At 51.5% G+C, this 20,347-nt stretch overlaps 1 protein-coding gene across 2 annotated transcripts in view; it reads right to left on the bottom strand.

The window, feature by feature from the left end:
* Nucleotides 1–20,347, bottom strand: part of SYNDIG1 (synapse differentiation inducing 1) — a 117,942-nt gene that overhangs the window by 38,475 nt on the left and 59,120 nt on the right. For both annotated transcript variants that reach the window (XM_032605591.1, XM_032605592.1), the window contains exon 2: nucleotides 19,003–19,557. In XM_032605591.1, the coding sequence (XP_032461482.1) occupies nucleotides 19,003–19,479 (477 nt within the window). In that variant the 5' untranslated portion in view covers nucleotides 19,480–19,557. The remainder of the gene's footprint in view (nucleotides 1–19,002; nucleotides 19,558–20,347) is intronic.

Below are 20,347 nucleotides of genomic sequence, written 5' to 3' on the forward strand. Positions count from 1 at the left end.
TTTTCTACAATAAGCAAGGTTACTGGGCAGTGAAACTCACGAAGACACAGACGTGCTGACCGGTGGGGGGTCCCCCCCGCCCTCCGTGCTCCCTGGAGTGGGATCCCTCAGGGCTTCCCTGAGGCCCTGCTTGGAGACATTGCATCGGGGGCCCAAGGAGCAGTTGGTAGAGCAGGATGGGAACTCAGCACAGCACCCAGGCTCCCTGAGATGCAGGTCAGACCCACCAGATCACTGAGAGTCAAGATCAGAGGCCTCAGCCCGCGGAGCCCACGTCTGTGTTGACCAGCAAGGCACCACCGCCCCACGGAGCTACTTAAATTACCCAAATCAAAGATGCCCGACGTAGTTCCTCAGCCACCCTACCACCTGCCAGGGCCTCAGGTGGCACAGGTGGCCAGTGTCCATCACATGGGACAGCACACAGACTGCACATAGCAGGTACCAACAGCACACGTGTTGAATGCATGAAGAATTCCCAAGTGCCCTTAGCCGACATGGACAGCACCTGAGAAGAAGCCAGGCTCCAGGGTTTGCCCAGAGCGCGTGGGAGGAACCGGGCCCTCATTCCACGTGGGCAGTCAGCCCCGCTGCCCCAGGCTCCTCTCCTTCCTGTGAGCCCTAAGGTCCTAGCCGTCCACTCAGGTGGGACCACAGTGGGGGGATAGTGACTCAATCAGGTTCAAGGCTGTCTCACCCAGGGCAGCTGATGGACAGAACCGAGGACAAAGGCAGGTGGACGCAGCCCCCCATCCTCCTCGTGTCAGTCACAGACCCTCCAGATGTTCTGGGGCTGCAACATCCCGTCCATGTCAGAGGAGCGAGGAGTGTGGGTGAGTGCCGCTGACACCTGGAGCTTCCACAGCCACGGATGGAAGTGCCTCTCCTGACCACTGTCTGGGTTGTGAGCCCTGAAGTCCTTGCAGGGAGGGCGCTGGGCCATACTCCCTCACCTGCACTGTTGGGGTAGCCCCACTTGTCCACTTGTGTCCACTTGGGGGTCTTTCGTGGGCAAGTGAGCTGTGGAAGACCAGATCCCTCAGCGCTCGGCAGAATCCTCTGGCCCAGGCTCCCCTGGCACCTCAGGCCCACTGGCCTCTCCTTTACCCACAATCAGATCAATCAAAACCAGACTCTGCTGGGGACCCACTCCATGTATTTCACACGGGGTCATCGATGCAAAGAAGTGCAGGGGTCTGGGGGCTCAACAGCATGGAACCTGGGGGCCATATTTTAGTATCTAAACACGCTGCACCCTAAATTCTACCGGGGGGCTGTTACTCAACTTTCCTGAATTAATTTAAACACCATTTTCTCACCAGCTATGGTCTTCAATCCGATGGTTGGGTTACGATGACAGGCTCCCTCTAAGACTTGCCCTTCTTCTGATCTGGAAGTGCTCGGGGGTCCTGAGGACAGTCCTACAAAACGTTCTCAGGACCCATCTTAGTTTAGTTCCCCCAGAAGCAGATCTTGAGCCAAGGACTGGGTGCACTTGTTTTCTTGGTAGAGGACCATGGGAAATGCTGGCAGGGAAGAGGGGAGGTGGGACGTGGCCAGACCAGAGCCAGTAAAGGGCGTTTTACCAAGGCAGGTCCTCTGTGGGTGCCTGGAGCCTGGTCCCTCTGGGACCTCGGGGGCCATGCGGTAGAGGGAACCCCCGGGGAACCGCCTCCTGGAAGTTTCGGCGAGTGCCTGGGGGCAGAGGTTCTCCCACATTGCGGGGAAGGCTTCAGGGCCCATAGAAGGTCCTCAGGTGGGCAAAGGCCAGGCCAGGGGGCTTCTCCTGCAGGGCTGATACTTGGGGGTGGGCTGAGAGCATCTGTTGCAGAGGCTGTGGAAGAACTGGGGGGTTAAGACACCCTAAAACTTCACAGGGCAAGACCACCACACTCAGCGAACGTCTGGGAGTGTGAGAAGATGGGGACACACAGGAACGTGGACATCCAGGATGATGAATCCCCTCTACCTCCAAATAAACAGGCACAAAAAACAAATACACATCGTGTGTTTTCAAAGACAGAAGACCTGGTTTAAAATAACACTACATGCATCAGGTAAAACCAACCTGCATGTAGCAAGCAATCAGTCTATGTTGGAAATTATATTATTTTTCCACTGTCGTGTTTTTGTTTGCACAGTGTGGATATAATCAGGTTGTTCACTGGACTTCAGATTTTGTCCAAGAAATTGTGATTCCCCCCTGAAGGCCCCTTGCTCAGTAAGGAGGTGGGGCTAGCACGTGCAAAGGCCCTGGGCCTGGAGTGAGCACTGTACGCACGCAAAGCTATAGGGAGTGAGGGGACTTGGTGTCGGCGAGGGGCCCCCAGCAGACCGCGTGGAGCGCGGGTCGCCTTCCACTGCTGCGACCAGGGCTCATCCCACGTCAGACAAGAAACCAGGAAATACACACAGACACAGCCCTCCAGGACCAACCACAGGTGTGGGTGTCACAACCGAGACCAGCCCTGGCATGTCGATTTATCACCTGTGGATCCCGTTTCTAAATGTGAATCCCTGCTTCAGACCTGCATTATTTCCACGTGTGATATTCTGCACCCAAGAGCTCCATGTACAACTGCGTAAGGTGACGGTCGCTTCTTTAGATCTTGCTTCCCCTTTATGTTACGTTTGCCAGAGGGTCACCTACGGTTTGCAGTTGGAAAGTCCAAGTTATTGATAGTTTTGGCACCGTGGGTTTGGATTGGTTTGAACTAGGACTTGACTCACGTGAGTGCAGGGTCAGCATCTGAACTTTTGTGGCCTGGGTGCTCTGCTGGCCTCACCTGGTCCAGGTGGAATGACGTGCATCCTCACTTAGAGAAAGGAGAATGAAAACCACACTGAGATACTATGTTTCACCTATCGAGTTGTCAACGATGAAAAAGCACAACCAGCCATCCTGTCAGTTAGGCTGTGGGCACACAGCCTGGCTGGATGCAAATTGTGACACCTTAGGAAGCAGATCTGTCGACATGCAACACAATTAAATACATGCTGAGTTTTTGGTTCAGCAATCTCAATTCTAGGTGTTATTCTGAAGATTCACCTCCAATAATAGAAAAATACATACGCTCAAGGTTATTCATGGCAACCTAGTATGTAATTGCAAGATATTGGAAACAACCTAAATGCCCATTCGAACGAGAGTGGTTACATAAGCTATGAGGCATCCAGTGGTTACATAAACTATGAGGCATCCACCGCATGGGATAAAGCGCAGGTGAAAAAAGAGTGTGTGGTAGTGGTGTGAGCTGTTTGGATTGGATTGAGGATGTTAGTTTCTATCTATCTATAAGTAGATAAAAAATAAGTATGTCTGTGTACACACACATGGTTACACAGGTGTGTTTATGCACCTATGTGCTACACGTTTCTCCTGGCTCAGTCTGCCGGAGGGCCTGGGAACAACGCGCCCACCCCCCAGGTGCTGAGAAGACCCAGTGCCCGGATGTTGGTTTCTAGACACGGCTCTCCAACACAAGGAGCCAGGGTGCTTTGGAGAAACGGCTGATTTCAGGGTCAGGGCCGTCAGCATCCAAGGCAGACCTGGGACAGCTCTCTGCACAGGAAATAATGATAAACTGGCTAATGGTTGACAAGCTGTGTCAAAAGGACACAGAGCCAACCAGAAGGGGCGCCTGCTGTCAAATCTGTAACAAAGTGAGAATAAACACACAGTATATACCGTAACGGATGGACAGGAACCCATAAAGTAAGAATCAATGGTCCAGACTGAAATGAAGTAATAAATGCCTACAAATAAATATGGGGGAAGGGAAAACTCTTCCCCACAGCTGAATGCCAGCTAATAAATACAGAAGGAACAGTGGGGTTAGGAGCTTGTGAAGGACATTAAGACCAGTAGGTGAAGAACCAGTGACAAGCAGGATGCCCCATCCTCACACAGCACCTCCTACAAGACACTTATCAGTTCCAGAGGAACGTGGCTCAACCAGGAGACACTTGGCAGGCACCGCCTGCAGCACGGGATGGAGTCACCACTGGTCACGGGCACGTGCACCAGGGACACGCCAGCGACACGATACGGGGAGGCAAGCATCTCCTCCGCGGCGGTCCTGCCCAGAGCGCCGTCACCTGAATCCAAGCAGCAGGATCACCAGACGACCCAGAGGGAAGGCTCCCCTGTGAAATAACCGACCTGTACTCTCCAAGCATGTCAAGGGAATGAGGGTGGTGAGAGAGGAGGTTCCAGATTACAGAGGACTAAAGAGGCACAGCAAGAAGATGCAAGATGGGCTCCTGAACTGGATTCTGGGCCTGACCCTTGCCTTTTGCTATAAAGGACAATGTTGAAAGAACTGGGAAAATGTACATAAGGTCTACAGATGAGATGACGGTATTGTAACGATTTTAATTTCCCGACTTTTATAACTGAACTTGTTTTTAGAAAATACAACTGGCTCATTTAGGGGTAAAAGGACATCTTGTCTGACACTTTCTTGCGAAGAGCTCAGGAAAACATATGTACATTGAGAGAATGGGAACGCACCCACGGTAAACTGTTAAGACTGAAGGAAACCGGGTGACAACCATATACAGGGATTGTCTGTACCGTTCTTGCAATTCTTCTGTCCGAAATTATTTCGAAAATAGAAAGTCAAAAAACCTCTCACACGTGTGCCATTTTAGGAGGAAAAAAATTATACTTTAAGTTGAATTTCTTTCTTTCGTGGATTAAAAGTTGCATACGCTTTTCCCTCTCTTTTCATTATGCTTTAATGGAAACACTGAGCATTGCAGGGAAAACTGAAAAAAATATCAAATTCACTCTTTTCATGACACATGAATAATTCATTTTACACTGGTATTTCATCAAGTTCGTCCTTTTTATGTTTCCACAGAGAAGCTACTTTAGGGGTAAAAGGACATCTTGTCTGACACTTTCTGTCTGACACACTTTTAGTAGTGTTGGATGTCACACACTTGCCCTCGGGGGCTCAGAGGCCTGCGGAGCCCAAGGCGACTTCTGGAACAAAGCTGGGGCATTGAGCAGTCAGGAGGCTGCGCTGCCCATCACCGGGGCCCAGGTCGCAAAGGTCTCCCGGGCGAATCTGGCAGGGGGTGGCTCACTAGGGCCCACAGGGATGCTGCCCTCGGCTGAGAGGCGAGGAGGGTGGAGGGCCCGGTGGAGCACGTACCTCCCAGGAACAAGCTATGGGGATACAACGTCCATCCACCTGTCCTCACCCATCCGCCCACCCACCAGAAAGGCCCTGACTCCCGAGGAAGTACAGGAGCTACTTGGTGCCACGGGAGGGGCAGGTGGGAACCACGTGCCTTCCTCTGAGAGGCTGGTGGCCACCTCCCTCCACGGACCCTTGCATGCCCTCCACCCTAGGCTCCAGAAGCCTCTCTGGCTTGAGTGGGAGTCACGTCTGTGCTGCTCCGGTGAGGGCAGACTGTGGATCCCCCGCCTGGCTTGTTCGATTTCTCCTTCATCTTCTCATAGCATCAGGTACTGGCCAAAGGCACCAGCCCCTGTACAGTGTGAGGCCCTTGGAGCTACGTCTCCCATCTCTGCAGCAAGGAGAAAGCCGTCTGCCCGAAACTTGGGAGCGGGGACCCCAGAGCCCATCACCCTTCAGCCCCTCGCCACTGACCATGGCCACTGCCCTGCACATTTGCATGTGCCTATGGCCCAGGTGGGCTCCCTAGTTTGTAAGAATGAGAATATCTTCTAAACCAAGGTCTGCCTCTGTGCAAGATCCCATTACAGAAAACCTCTGGTTGTATGTCAAGGTACTGGCTGGGCTGTTCTAGGTCATCAGATACCAGACGTTTTTAAAAAATCACTAATTCCCCAATTTACTGTTCTGAAATATTCTGCTTTATTGAAAGGAAAGCAGATATTTAAATTATATATTAGTTAGTTTGAAGATTATAGAGTATTAAAATTCATTAAAGATGGCCTTATACAATATGTGTATGTATGTATACATATAGATTATTTCACTCTGTGTGTGTGTGTGTGTGTGTGTGAGGTGTGATGTCACATCCAAAAACTCTTCAACTAAGTCTTGGTCACAGAGATGTATATGTGTATACACACACACACTTACACATACCCTTTGAAACAATTTTAGACTCACATAAAGTTTCAAAAATAGAACAGAGTTCCTGTAGGGACTGCAAAGATAGAACAGAGTCCCACATCCTTGACCGCCACCTCTTACATAAGCACGACCCGGCACCTAAATCAGGACACCGACCCTGTCCAATGCAAGACCCCCGACCAGCCCCCTCAGCATGAGGCCCCGAGGGTCACCCAGGCTGCTGGGGGTGTCAGCAGTTCACTCTGTTTCGTTCCTGCGTGATTTTCCACGATAGGGAGGTGCCGCTGTGTGTTCGTCTGTTCGTCCACCGAAGGGTGTTTAATTCCAGTTTTTGAGTCTTACTAATAAAGGCTGTGACGCATTCGTGCAGGTTTCTGTGTGAACATAGGTTTTCGTTTCTTTAGAGTAAATACCCGGGAATGGGGTTGCTGGGTTGTTCGGTGTTGGTGTTTTTACAGGAAAATGACCAATTGTCTTCCAGAGAGGCCTTCCCGCTTCTGCATCCTCACCAGCATTTGGTGGTGTCAGTTCTTGGCATTCCGCCATCCTAAGGGCTGTGCAGTGCTCTTTCATCTTGGCTTTAGTCTGCATTTCTCGGAAGGTAGTGATGTTGAACATCTCCGTGTGCTTATTTGCCATTTGTATCTCCTCCTTGGTGAAGTGCCTGTTCTCTCCATTACGTGGCAGCTGGCTCCATACAAACTCTCCTGCAAATCCCTGTCACCCTTACCTTAGCTTCCGCCTCCCAAATGTAGACGCTCTGCCCGCCAGGTGGACTCCAGGTGCTATGAGAAGGGACTCAAAGCCGGCAGATCAGTGGTTGGCCTCCTGTGGGCACCCAGCCTGTGCTAAGGACAGCAGATGGGGCTGTCATGGGGGGGACAGTTCCAGCTGGAACAAAGGACAGAGCTGTGAGGGGGTCAGGGACCTCCAATCTGCTTCACAGGGGGCAGATCACCTCTGGATTATCCATTTCTCGACTCATTTCAAGAGGGATTCAGAGCGACCAGGATGGTGAGGAGAGTAAAGCGATGCCCTACCGGGAAGAGGGGGACCCTGGGGAGGGCAGGGTTGGGGGTGAGCATTGTCTCCATGTGTTAAGGGCCATCCTTAGAAGAAGGAGGGATGGGTCCTCAGGCATCCAAACGGGTACCAGAGGCGGCCCATCTCTAGAGAGGGAAACGTTTCCAGAAAGGGTGAGTCTTGTACCTTCTCTGTCTGTGAGGTGGGTTAGAAGCCGCCTGGACCACTGGTCAGCGGAGCTCTCTGTGCTCACTGCTCACACAGTGTGGTCCAGGGGCTGCAGTGTCGGCCTTGCTGGGAGCCGTCAGGAATGCAGACGCCCAGGCCCCACCCCAGCCAGCCGGGACCTGCCCACATGGAGGCTGCCAGGCTCAGGAGAGGTGTTTGGATGGGGAGTCACGGGGGATGCTCCATCGCTGGTGGGGGGTGGGGTGTCTCTCCACCGCCGTGTGTCAGGAACGTCCCCGGTTATCTGCCCCGCTACCTACCTCTGGACAAACATCCACTTCAGCAAGTAAACAACAATGATGACAAACTGACTGTCAGTCCTTCTGTTCTCTGTCCTTGTGCATAAGAAGCACCTCTGACTACGTCCCTGTGACATGGTGCTGGTCCTCCCCAGAGGAGTGGCATGGCTGTCACTGGGCGCTTTGCTCCCGCTCAACCCCATGGACACACCAAGGACTGGCCAGGGGCTGAGCAGGGCTGTCAGGGCACCGGCTCCTCTCCTCCCTTCCCCCTGCAGTTATGGGGCAGCTCTGTCCGGCTAGAATAACCTCACTATTTCTCTCTTTTCTAATGAAATGCCGATGGCACTGTGTTCATAACAGTCTTCATGTCGTGCTTTCTCCTTAGTCCTTACTTGGGGCCTGACTTTGTTTTTGTGGTTTGTGGGAAACATGGTCTGCTCTTGTGTTTCAGCACAGAGTCAGCTGCTGCCAGGATGTCCCACACGGAGGCCCCGGGGCTGCCGCAGGGCCTATGGGGCGCTAAGTACCAGAGGCCCGGGTCCCTCGTCTGCTCCGTGCACTTGATGTGGGACACTTTCTAAAGCACCTCATTAAACAAAGTCGAGGTCACATAAACGCTCACCAGGAAGACCTCAAGGAGCCTGGGTGCTCACACAGGTAGCGTCTGGCTTCATTTCTATTGAAAAAAGCATGACACTGACCAGGAGGGCTCCTCTGACAGTCATTCATTTACTAAGAAACCAATCGGCACAAAGGATCATTAGGTGCCCACTCGGTGATGAGCTTCGGGGCGTATCCAGGAGCTCCTGTCTCTGCTCCTTTCCCAGGAGGCTAAAATCTACTTGCCCACAGTCCCCGGGGCCATGGGGGCACTGCCCATACCTCAGGTCCTGAGGCCAGGCTGGGCCCCCTCTGTGCTTTGGCTGAAACCCCCTCCTTTCTCGACACACTGCCCCTTGCTCCCCCGCTGACCGGCTGGTCTCCCAGGGGACATTTCCTAGTAAATCACGTGCTCATGAATCCTTGCATTGCGTCTGCTTCTGGGAAACTCAGGCTAAGATGGCTCGGTCGTGTCCGACAGGACAGAAAATCATCAAGTAAACACACACACACACAAACAACGGCATCTCAGCACTGCGACCTGGATGCTGGCGAGAAGGCAGCCAAGTGAAGGGGAGGAGAGAACACTCTGGGTCCAGAGGGGGCTGCAAAGCCGCCTGGGAGCTGGGAAATGGAGGGGGACCAGGAGGCTGGAGGTGGTAGGGACAGAGTGAGAGGCGAGGCGACGGGGGTAGGCAACTGCTCACGGGCCCCTGCGTGTCTGCATTTTATTTAACTCAGTTTGGGTGATCTGCTACCTAACGAGGTATCAAAGGGATCAAAGCAAAAGTACTAGAAGAGGAGACACAGTAATTGACTAGCTTACCAAAGGCTTGAAAATCTCCCTATTTTCTAGAAGAAACACGAGAGGAAAATCCCGTACAATCTACCATATTGAACCACGTCCAGATTTCACCCAGCCTGGGCCAAGCAGAGCACGGGATGGTTTGCTGGAGAGACAGGTATCCTCTGGGATCTGACCTCAAGTTACAGCTGTCCCTCCACTGCATCCCTGACCCTCCTCCACCACCAAGCCTCCCTGAAACACCACTGCTTTCTCTGCTAAGTCCTTCCTGAACCTGCATTTTACAGTGTAGACCTCTCTGGGTAACGTCTTACGTAAGGTTATGACTCCAAGCAACGTGTTCTGTTTCTCAATATACTTCTTTCCACTCTGAGGAATGTTCCCTGACTTCTCAAGTTTTACCTGTTTGATGATGACACAGACGTCCCCCAGACCCCCTGGTGGTTCTCACCTTTCCAGGCTTGTCCACACGGCACCACTGCAGGCTGGCGTACATTTTGCTTCCTACGACACGAAGACTTACAGGTGCCTCAGATGAACCGTGCAAAGGGAACATTTTCCCACTAACACTGCTCTCAACAGCACACACATCCTGCTGTGTGGATTTGTTCTTTAACTGGACAAAGGCTGTTTTCCTAACTTGGCCTCGTGTTTCTCCAGTGACGGGGCTGTGGTGCGCAGCGTGGTTTTCATTATCCAGGAGGAAACAGCCTTCCTTCTGGGACCGTTGCCGACACCCAGGCCAGGCCAAGTGGGGCCATCCCGCTTCCTCCCACCTGTGAAGGGGGGCGGCACCCTCCCTGAAGACAAGCCCGACGGATGGGAATCCTCAGTACTTTGCACACTGAGACCTCTTTCTTGCCTCCGTGTCTGTTTCCTCCAGGTGAGTATCGGCACCGAGCACCCGCTGCCCGGGGCCACGAGGAGGGTGTGCAGGCGCTGCATCCGGAACGATGGAGTCTCCCTCACCTGCTAACGGTCTGAACGATCTGATGATTCTCGCACCAGCCAAATGCCTCTTGTTAACAAAAACCTAGCTTAACCTCAGCCCACGAGTGCCGGCCACCTGCACTGCCTCCCCCGTGTTAGTTTCTTTTTGCATCTCAGAATTCACAATGCACCCAAACTACCTGTGTGTCAGTCCTGTGAGCTTTTCCTTCTGTTTTTAGGGAACGCCGTGAAATGGTTTGTTAGGGAAAAAGTGGAAAGTATTGGCAGTCATGAAGTTGGGCTCGTCCTGGATTTCTGTGGTTATTCTGCCATTGTTTCCCCAGCAGCGGGACGGACAGAAAGCTGAACAGACCATAATATGGGGGTGACACTTCCCACGATTCCCTTAAAAAGGACGTGGTCATCACCAATACTTTGAATTCAAAGGATGTGCTTCTTCTAACAAACTTGAATGCTGACGGTTTCCCACAAACTTTCTTATGACATAATGTCATTATGACATTATGATGTGGCAGGTGGGAGCTGAGGTTTTGGTTACCATGGGCCAAGGTTAAATGGCATTCCCTGGGCTCCAGGCCATGAAGAGCGTTTTCTGCACACCTGGAGGTCGCTGAATGCAGGAGTTAGCGGCAGGCCCGTGAGGAGACACGTTTCATGCACCGTCGAGCAAATTTGCCCCTCGGGGACTCCAAAGGATCCTCTGGTACCGAGTTTTGTTTACATGAGTATTGCTTGAAATAGGTGGACCTTTGGCTAAGCGTGGGGGAACTTTATTAAACCACAATTTGGTTTAGAACAAAATTTTACTGGTATTTGTTCAAAACTGAGTATGGAAGAGATTCACAAAAGTTACAGGCCTGCCTTTCACTGTTATTCAAGTCACATTTACTGTGTTAGCACGTTCAGCTCACAGCTACCTGTAAATACGTAAAAGCTGATTTCATTACAATAATTGTAGTCTTACAACGATGAAAGATTCCAGTTCCAGGTGGCCACAGATACACGGATGGCTCTCTCCCACTTGCAATTCTGAGCAGGGGCTCAGGAGCCGCCGCCGAGAGATCAGTGTGAGCTTGAATGAGTAAAAAGGCTTTTATTTCCTTGGCATACAAATTTGGTTTGATGTCCCAACGCTCCCGCTTATCGGAAAGTGTTTCAGGGAAATGTGACGAGTGATCCCCTTGTGTTCTTATGACAGATGGATTTATTACCTCAGAGGTTCTCTCCTCATCAAACGGCTATAATTACATGCTCCAGTGCCTTTTCCTGGCACGTGTGAGATGAGAATATAAAGATATTGATTTTTATTTTGTAAGAAACATGCCGCAAGTTCCACATTTATATGAGAGTTTTCCTTGACATAGAAAATTAAACCGGTAAATAGCGCACTGCTGTTCCAATCATGCTTGTATTTCACACAATATTTTTGAATTTGTCTTTGGAAATCATGAGTATGTAGGATGCCCTCAAAATATTTACTCCGTAAAGGTAAATTTAATTTCGAGATGAGAAGTTATTCCCACAGGCCTCTTTACAGAATGAGCTGCAGCTTGAAGAGTGCTAGGTAAGATGTGACTATAGGAAATAAAACAGATTTCCAGTGCGAATGACCCACGCATAGATCCAAAGAAACTGGAATCTCTAAATACATTTCTTTATTTACAGACTGTCTCAAGGGAGGAAAATGAGTAATTTAATTTCCTAATGCTGTAAGTGGATATACGTCATATTATTTAAAGATAATTAATTCGATTAAAATTCTTAACCTAACCACCAGCCATCTGTGGGCATTTGAACATATTCTTGTCCATGTCTAGTGCCTGCTGGAAAATGCATCTAGCAGTTCAAATAATATCCTGCAAAACTTCGGGTATAACAGAGCCGGGAGGCAGGCAAATCCTGTCCCGGAGAAATGACTGAACAGAATTGTCCAAACGGCCTTGTCAGGGCACTCTGCACTGACCCAGGGCCAACGATAAACTGAGGGGCGTGTGCTTACGAACCACTGCTGAATTCTGAGCCAGAACAGTGTGAGTCTGGGGTGTTCCTGCTCTGGGCTGATCCAAATCCACCACCAGCTTGGCCATGAAGTATTTCTGCTAGGGTGGGGCTACCCTTGGAGACCAGAAGCTTCACTGCTAGAAGGAGCTGAATTGACTGGGGAGCACAGAGTGGAAACTCCAGTCCCAGGTACAAATTGGAAATCTTGCAGCTCTCCCAAACTATGGCTCTAGTCCTGGTTGGGCCAAGTGGCAGACAGCAGGATGACTCAAGAATTTAACAAGGAGCTCCTGGAAGGGAGAGGACCACGGGGGCCTGGGGATCTCTCCTCACATCCCAGGCTGATGTGAGGCTGTGCGAACGCATATTTGCCACCAAAAGGCAGCAAGAAGAAAAAGAGGAACAACAACAAAACCAAGAAACACGTAGAAAACAAAAATCAAAATGGCAGACATAAATCCAACCATATAAAAAATTACAGCTAACGCAAATGGATTAAATACTCCAATCAAAAGACAGAGATTGTAAGACAATTAAAAAAAACAAGACCCACCTATGTGTTCTCTATAGAGACACACTATAAATTCTGAGACAAAAATAAACTCAAAGCAAAATGATGGAAAAAGATACCTCGTGAAAACTGTAATAATAAGAAAGCTGTGGCAGCTATACTAATGCCACACAAAATAGACCTGAAGACAAAAATGGTCAATATTCCAGCAACATATACCAATTATAAAGGTACACGCACCAACCAATAGAGCCCAAAATACATGAGGCAAAAACTGACAAAACTGATGAAACGACCAGGAAGATAAGCAACAAAGACAGAAAACGTGAACAGCATGGCCAACTCAACTCAACAAGCATTCATGGGTCCTTCACACAACGACAAATACAAGTTCCTTCACAAATGCACAAGGCACATTTCCCAGAACACACCGTACGTTAGGCCACACATCACATCTCAATAAAATTAGAAGAGAAATTATACAAACTATGTTATTCAACCATATGAAATTAAGTTAGGAATAAATGATAGGAAAAGTGTGGGAAATCCCTGAAATTTGGGAATTAAACAACACTTTTATCAATAACCCATTAAGAAAATAAATAAATCACAAAAACACTTTTATAAATAACCCATTAAGAAAATAAATAAACAAACCCATTAAGAAAATAAATAAATAAACCCATTAAGAAAATAAATAAACCCATTAAGAAAATAAATAAACCCATTAAGAAAATAAATAAATAAATAAAAACCCATTAAGAAAATAAATAAATAAATAAATCACCCATTAAGAAAATAAATAAATAATCACATATTAGATGATATTTTGAACTAAATCGAAAATGAAAAAACATATCAGAATTTATAGCAGACAGTTAAAACAGTGTTCGAAAGTTACAGCTTTAAATACATATATTACGAAGGAAGAAAAATCTCAAATCAGTAACTAAGAAACTAGGTAAAGAAGAGCAAATTTAGCCCATAGGAAACGAGAGGAAATTATCATAAATATCTGAGTGAAAATCATAGAAATGGAAAACCGAGAAGCAAGGACAAACCAATGGAAACAGACGACAGATATTTGAAAAGATCAAGGAAATGTATAAACCTTTGGCTAGACTGAGACTGCGCAAGGAAGAAATGGAAACTCACCAAAACTAGGCAGGGAAAGAGGAGACATTGCCAACTGTATAGAAAGTGAGAAGATTTAAATGGAATATCATGGACAATGTTATGCTGACAAATTAGGTAACTTGGATAAAACGGGCAAATCCCTAGAATGACACAAATGACTAAAGCTGAGTCAAGAAGAAAGGAAAACCTAGATTTGCTTTAAAATCATAGAGAAATCAGGTCTGATCAGTAATCAAAAATCTTCCCACAGAGAAAGAGCCCAGGCCCAGATGGCTTCACTGTGAATATGAATGAATACCTGAGAAGAAAACGTACCAGTGCTGGGCAGAGTCTTTCAGAGAGAAGAGGAGGAAACACTTCCCAACTCATCCTATGAGGTCAGGGTCACCCTGACACCAAAGCCAGAAAAAGACAAGAAAAGAAAGCTGTAGTTGTCAAGGACCAAGACCCCTCACGGGCACAGAAATAAACATCCTTACCAAGTTGTTAGCACATTAAATCCAGCCATATTTAAAGAGGAGCAAACACCATGGCCATGGGGGATTTATCCCCAAATGTAAGGGTAGTTTAATATATGAAATCAGTTAATATAATAGGTCACATAAATACAATAAGAGACAAAAATTCCCAGCATTTGCCATTTTGTATATTTAAAAAACTCCTGTTTAACCAAGTCTTGACAAAGGCTGCTCCCTGCACCTGATTAAGAGCCTCAAAAACATGATCCTTCATCTGAGTCTGAGCACTGACCCCGAACCAGGAGCGAGGCGAGGACCCCCACTCACCACCTCTGTCACCAGCGCACGTGAGGGTCCAGCCCAGGTACAAGACAAACAAACCAAACGAGACCCGGCCTCCCCGCCCCACCCCGGAGCAGCCTCTCACATCCTCATAGGACGCTAAGATCGTGGTTAAAACACTGCCTATTATTTTCTGAGTAATTTCAGTTTCCTCTGGGTCCACTCTTCTATTTTTGTTCCTCTGCCTCATTCACGCTTTGGGGTTTTCGTCAAATGTCTGCGAGTCCTCCCCGCTTCGTTCCTGTGTGTGAAAGAGGCCTCTGCAAGGTGCTACCCTGAGTGTGAACCCCTGTCTCTCCCAATAGGTTTCTGGTTTTTCACGGGAGGGCAGACTCAGGGCTTGGACAGCCCAGGTGTGGGCTCAGACATGAGGAGGTGGCTGTGTCTGAAACAGCCGTTCAGGGACCACAGAGTATCGCCATCAGGACACGGGAGTCTGACGCCAGGAGAGCCACCTGGGACCCCTCCAAGCTTCCACCTCTCATGTGCAGTGTTAGGGACAGAGCCTGTCGCCCAGTGTGGCTGCCGGGATCAGAAGGCAGGGTGAGCAGAGGGGCTAGTACAGGAAGATGCTCCAGAAACACGCGTCGCCTTCTGCTTTCCTCCCGTGTCACTATTTCCCGGTGACGACATCCCATGTGCTTTCCAATGGATGCTGGAGGCTTGGCTTTGTCACAAAAGGGTGACAATCAGCCTTTCAACATGCAATGAGGCCCCTCCAGCCCTGACCCGCACCCACTTCATTTCATAACTTTAAGCTCAAGTTTTATATTTTGCAGAACTGCTTTATTACTTGTGCCTGAAATCTCTCTGCTTGAGTTGGTTTGTGTGAAAAGGAGACGTGATTTCCTGCGGTTGGGGCCCCGTGAGCTGTGGTTTTAGCTGCGGTCGGGTACCAGGAGGAGGCCCCAGATCGTGTACGCAGAGCGTCCCGAGGGCCCCCGAGGCGCCTGCCCGGTCACCCTCCATCCCGTTGCACCCCTGCAACTCCCCAGGCTGACTCTCCGCTGTGACGGGCTCCCACTCTCCGGGCAGCGCACGGCAAATGCCGTGGCCGAGGCCTCTGCACAAGATGCTTTCAATCAGCTGCAGATACGCTCACGCCAGCACCACCGCCCCAGAGGCAAATGAAGCTGCAGGAGCTCCTACAGATGTGCGCCCAGTGAGCGGACCCGTCTGGACCAGGCCACCTCCACTCCGAGCGCTGGACAAGTCCAGGCAGAGATGGGGGCAGAGGAAAGGCTCTGGTGACAGGGCCCTGCTCCTACCAGGGCAAAGCTCTCTGAAAACTGTGATTTCCAGGAAACAGAATCGATCTACTGTAGACTGAGTGAAGCCACGGAACTCCCCAAGGAGTCAAAACCACATTTTCCCTTTTATCGGAAGTAGAGCTGCCTTCTGGGAAGAGCCCCACATCCATACGGACCATGTTTTTTTAATTTGAGTTACAATACGACCAGGACTGTTCTCATTCTGTTCAATTCGATGATCTTAAAAAGTGATGCTTGCTCTGTGGGAGCTGCTGCAGTCCTGGCCCTGTGGTTGGCATGTTCCTATCCTGTCACCCTGAGCAGCCCCTCCCACACAGACTTTGGTCTTGGCCATGTGACTTGCTTTGGAAGATAAGATGTGTAACGTGCGCTCCACGGCAGAGACTTGAAAAGCCCTGGCTCCCTGCTCACCCCGCTCTCTGCTCCCGGAATCCCCACCACGGCGGCCACATGAAGAGAGGCATGTGGTCCTGTCACCTCTGTCACCCGGGCCAATAGCCCAGCCCACATTCTCAGGCTCAGGCCAGTGGGGGAACCCGGCAAGCCCAGCAGAGCAGCCTCCATCCAGCTGAGACCCCTGCAGAATGCTGACCCCGAGAATCACGAGCTCACGGGGCTGTTAGAAGCCACCGATTTGGGGGAGATTCGTTACACAGCAAATGCTAATGCGTACATGCCCGTTATTTTTTCATGGAATGGGAAAACGGAACACTTCCTGCATGTAGGATGTGACCAGAGAGAGGGGAGGCCTGAAGCCCACACGAGTGATGAAGGAGCTACCTCTACGTTTTCAGTCTACTAAGTGTCCCCCACTTTTCACTGCTGGGTATGTTATGTGCTGGGGCTGATTTCTAAGAACTTGTGACAAAGCTGAAAATCCTGTACCAGCCAGCCTGGCCGATGGGGGGTTTGGGACCCTGTGTGCACAGAGAGGCCCCCCGACCCTTCTTTCCTATCTCCTCCGGACAATGGCAGGTACTACGTCCTGAGCATCTGTTCACTTGTAATGCTGCCCTGATTCTCTCATCCTCTTCTATGACAGGCCCCTCGTCCTGCTCTGCAGCCAGAGCAGCTCTGACGATGCACCCCTACCTGAAACAGCCCCAACCCCCCGGGATCCCCTACACACGAGCCTGCACGGCGGCACCCCTGGAGCTGCAGACAGGCTGGGCTCCCAGTCTCGGCCCCGCCCCTCCGTGGGGCTCTTCTTGACCCTGTTACGGTCCCTCCTGTCTCCAAGCCTCTGGGTTTGTGTCCCCGCCTAAAATCCAGTCTCCCCGAGACAGCAGTGAGGTCCTCAGGGACAGGACCCCGCGTCCTCCTGGTCCTGCCTTCCCAGCCCCACCAGGTCTAACCCCTCTCTGTTCCCGCAGATCTAGGTTGGACACCTCTGTGTGTCATCTGCTCACGACGTCCCTTTGATTCTCACCCCCTACCCCGATGAACCTTCTTGCCGGAGGGTCTCTCTCTCCCCGGCCAGGTGCAACCGGGCGCCTCCTCTGCAGCCACAACTGAGCCCCACGCTGAGCTCGGGGGTCAGCCTCTCCTTCGGAGGCTCTCGGAGCAGCGGATTTGCATCACCATAACTCCCGCGTTTCGCTGAAATTGCATCTTTGTATGTCTGCTTCCTAAATTCCATGCAGCACTTACACTTTGGCTTTAGGCAAAACCCCAGACCTTGGTAAAAGTGGACGCTGAACAGAGGCTCCTGAATGGCAGCTAAAGCACTCGCCCACCTTTCTCAGATTTCAGCACTGGCCCAAGCTCACCCCCGCTCTGCCCCTTGACGGGGTCCCCCGGGCTGTGCTGGTCTTCCCGACGGCCTCCGACAGCTGCCCTCTGCTCCACTCCCCGTCAGCTGGTTTCAGGGGCTCTGTTCACAGGGTTTGCTACAAAAGCACATTTTGTTTTCCATTTCTGAATATCTGTTTGCTAAAACCACCTCTCCAGCTGCTTCTCGTTCTCGTTTTACCTCCGGTCCTGACGCCCCTGGTCTCCTGGGCCCACCAGTTCCCTGTGACCTCACTGACCTTCTCCCCAGTCTGGGCCCCCGCAGTGGGACTGAGTCTACTCGAGACCCTCCCTTGCTCTCTCCTGCCTCTCCCAGCTTGCAGGCAGGAAGCAATGAGCTTGCTCTGCCCTGAGCCTCCCCTGCTGAAGGGTGGCCGCCCGTCACGAGGAAGGTCACAGCGCTCGGGCCTGACCACACCTGCACACGGACCCCCCTGCCCCAGACGCTGGCTGTCTCTTCCAGGATGGTCGCTCCCCTGAGTCACCGCCCTGAGGGTCCTCACCCTCCCCCAGCTCCATGACCCTCCCCCACGTGGGCCCTCATCCCATCCTCTTCCACCTAGAGCACTTGGACTTGGTAACCTTCTCAGACAAGCCTTGTGTGGACTGCTTGAGAAAGACCAGACTTCTGCCTGGACGCCAACTCCTGCCCCCTCCCCCGCCCCCCCCCGGCATCCTCTGCCCTGGACATTTCCCTCCACCCACAAAAAGTTCTCACCTATCAAAGTAGGAAACCAACTTCCTTTCCCTCTGACCACACGCTTCCTCCTAAAGGTCTTTCCCTCCCAACTGACAGAAACCGGCCCCTCTCTCCCTGCCATGCATGTCCTGGAGGAACCCCCTCTGGCCTCACAGCAGCAAAATGACTGCCCCCCGGCTTGGGCGCTGGCCTCCAGGGCTCAGACCACTGCAGCCTCACCCTCGCCCTCCACGGGGGTGGCCGTGCGTCACACCCCGGCCAACACGCACGTTTCTGGGCATGTGATCTGACGCCTGGGCCTGCCCTACGGGAGACGGGACCCTGCGATAATTCAGCTCGTCTGTCACTTATGCTATCAATTTCAACTGTTTCTTCCAGCAGGTTTCAGCTATTCCAATGATCCTTAGTAGACGCTCTGGAATGTCAAATTGAGTAAACCACACGTAGCAGCAAAAACATCCCAAGTTGTCCCCACACGTGTACTTCCAGCCTTGTGTGGCCCTAGGACCATGAGCCCCCCTCCCCGGCTCGCTTTTGCCAGTGACCGGTCTCCCTTGTGGGCGGGGTGTGAGCAGAGCCCCACCCCCTGCCAGCACTGTCATCCGTTAAATCCATCTCAGCCCTGTCCGACGGCTGTGACCTTGTGCCCTCTCTGACCAGCATCTCTGCTGAAGCCCCCCGGGTCCTGGTCCTCAGCTCTTTCTCCGTCCCCGCATCAATGTTCTGAGTGAAGGGCACCCAGAAGGCTTCGGTTTCCCTGCACTTGCGCACATTGGCTTCACGCCCCGACTTCTGCCTGGCGCTCGTATCCCGCCGGAGCCCCACACCCTGCTCCCGAAGGCCCATGACAGACACGCGCTCTGACCTCCAGCTCCTGGAACCCCTCCTCCTCCACGTCGTAGGAGAGCGTGTGGATCTTGATGTCTTCGGGCGAGAGGTCGAGGAACTTGCTGTCGGGGTACTCCAGGCTCTCCTTGGCGGGCGACCGGTCCTCGATGAAGGTGGTCTCACAGCAGTCGGCCGCCACGCTGTCCCCCCAGGGGTGCAGCACGCCCTCCGAGTAGAGGATGATGTTGGGCCGGTAGAGGGACTCCACCGACTGCTGGAGGGTGTTGGGGTCCAGCAGCTGCTGGACCGGCTTGTTCCTGCTGTTGTCCGGGGCGGCCGGTGCCGCGTTGCCCACCATCCGGCAGCTCTGGTACTGGGGTGCCGGGTACACGGACACCAGCCCATCTCTGCTCTCAGACACGAGGCTTCTGGTGTTGATCAGGCCATTCCTCTTGCCGGCCTCGCCGAGCTTGCTGTGCACCAGCCCGCTCTTCTGCTCCACGACTCCAGCCATGGCGCTGTCCTCCCGGCCGGGCGTCGGGCTGGCGGGCTGGACTTGAGGGTCACGCTTGCCTCACGGGGCCCATTTCTCCTGGAGGAGGAAGAAACAGAGATGAGACAAGAAAATCACGCCTGAAAAGCTGCTCATCAGCCAGATCCTGGTTGTCTCAGGGCTTCCCGGTCGCCGGGGTGCAACTCTGCCGAGTTAGACAGGCTCCATGGGGGCAGCGGCCAGAGGGAGCCAGAGGTGGACTCCTTGCATCTCTATACTCTAGTCTCTGCTCCAAATGAAGGCGACTGTAGGAATTGGAACCACTGCCGCTCTAGAGAGGCTCACGATTTCAGCCGACCTGCTGAAACCCACAGGCAAGCCTACCCTCACCAGCCTTGACCACAGGGGAAGCGGGGCAGTTCGTCCAACTCTCCCAGGCCCACGGCTCCTCATCCCAGCAGAAAACTCACACCAAAGAAGAGAGGGTTGACTTACAAAGATCTCGTGACTTAGTACTAATGGAACAAAGAAATAAAGCAACTATTTTAGTTTTTGAACTTTTCAAACAGATTTCCAACAAACAACCAACCTACGATCTCTTGTGAATAAAATTTTGACTAGAGGGACATTAAAGTTTTATATTCTAATAAATTCAAGGATTTTTTTTTGCTGTACGCGGGCCTCTCACTGTTGTGGCCTCTCCCGTTGCAGAGCACAGGCTCCGGACGCACAGGCTCAGCGGCCATGGCTCACGGGCCCAGCCGCTCCGCGGCATGTGGGATCTTCCCGGACCGGGGCACGAACCCGTGTCCCCTGCGTTGGCAGGCCGACTCTCAACCACTGCGCCACCAGGGAAGCCCTCAAGGATTTTTTTGAGTAATATATTTTT

Source organism: Phocoena sinus, chromosome 15 (assembly GCF_008692025.1).
Source record: "Phocoena sinus isolate mPhoSin1 chromosome 15, mPhoSin1.pri, whole genome shotgun sequence".
NCBI classification, from domain to species: domain Eukaryota; kingdom Metazoa; phylum Chordata; class Mammalia; order Artiodactyla; family Phocoenidae; genus Phocoena; species Phocoena sinus.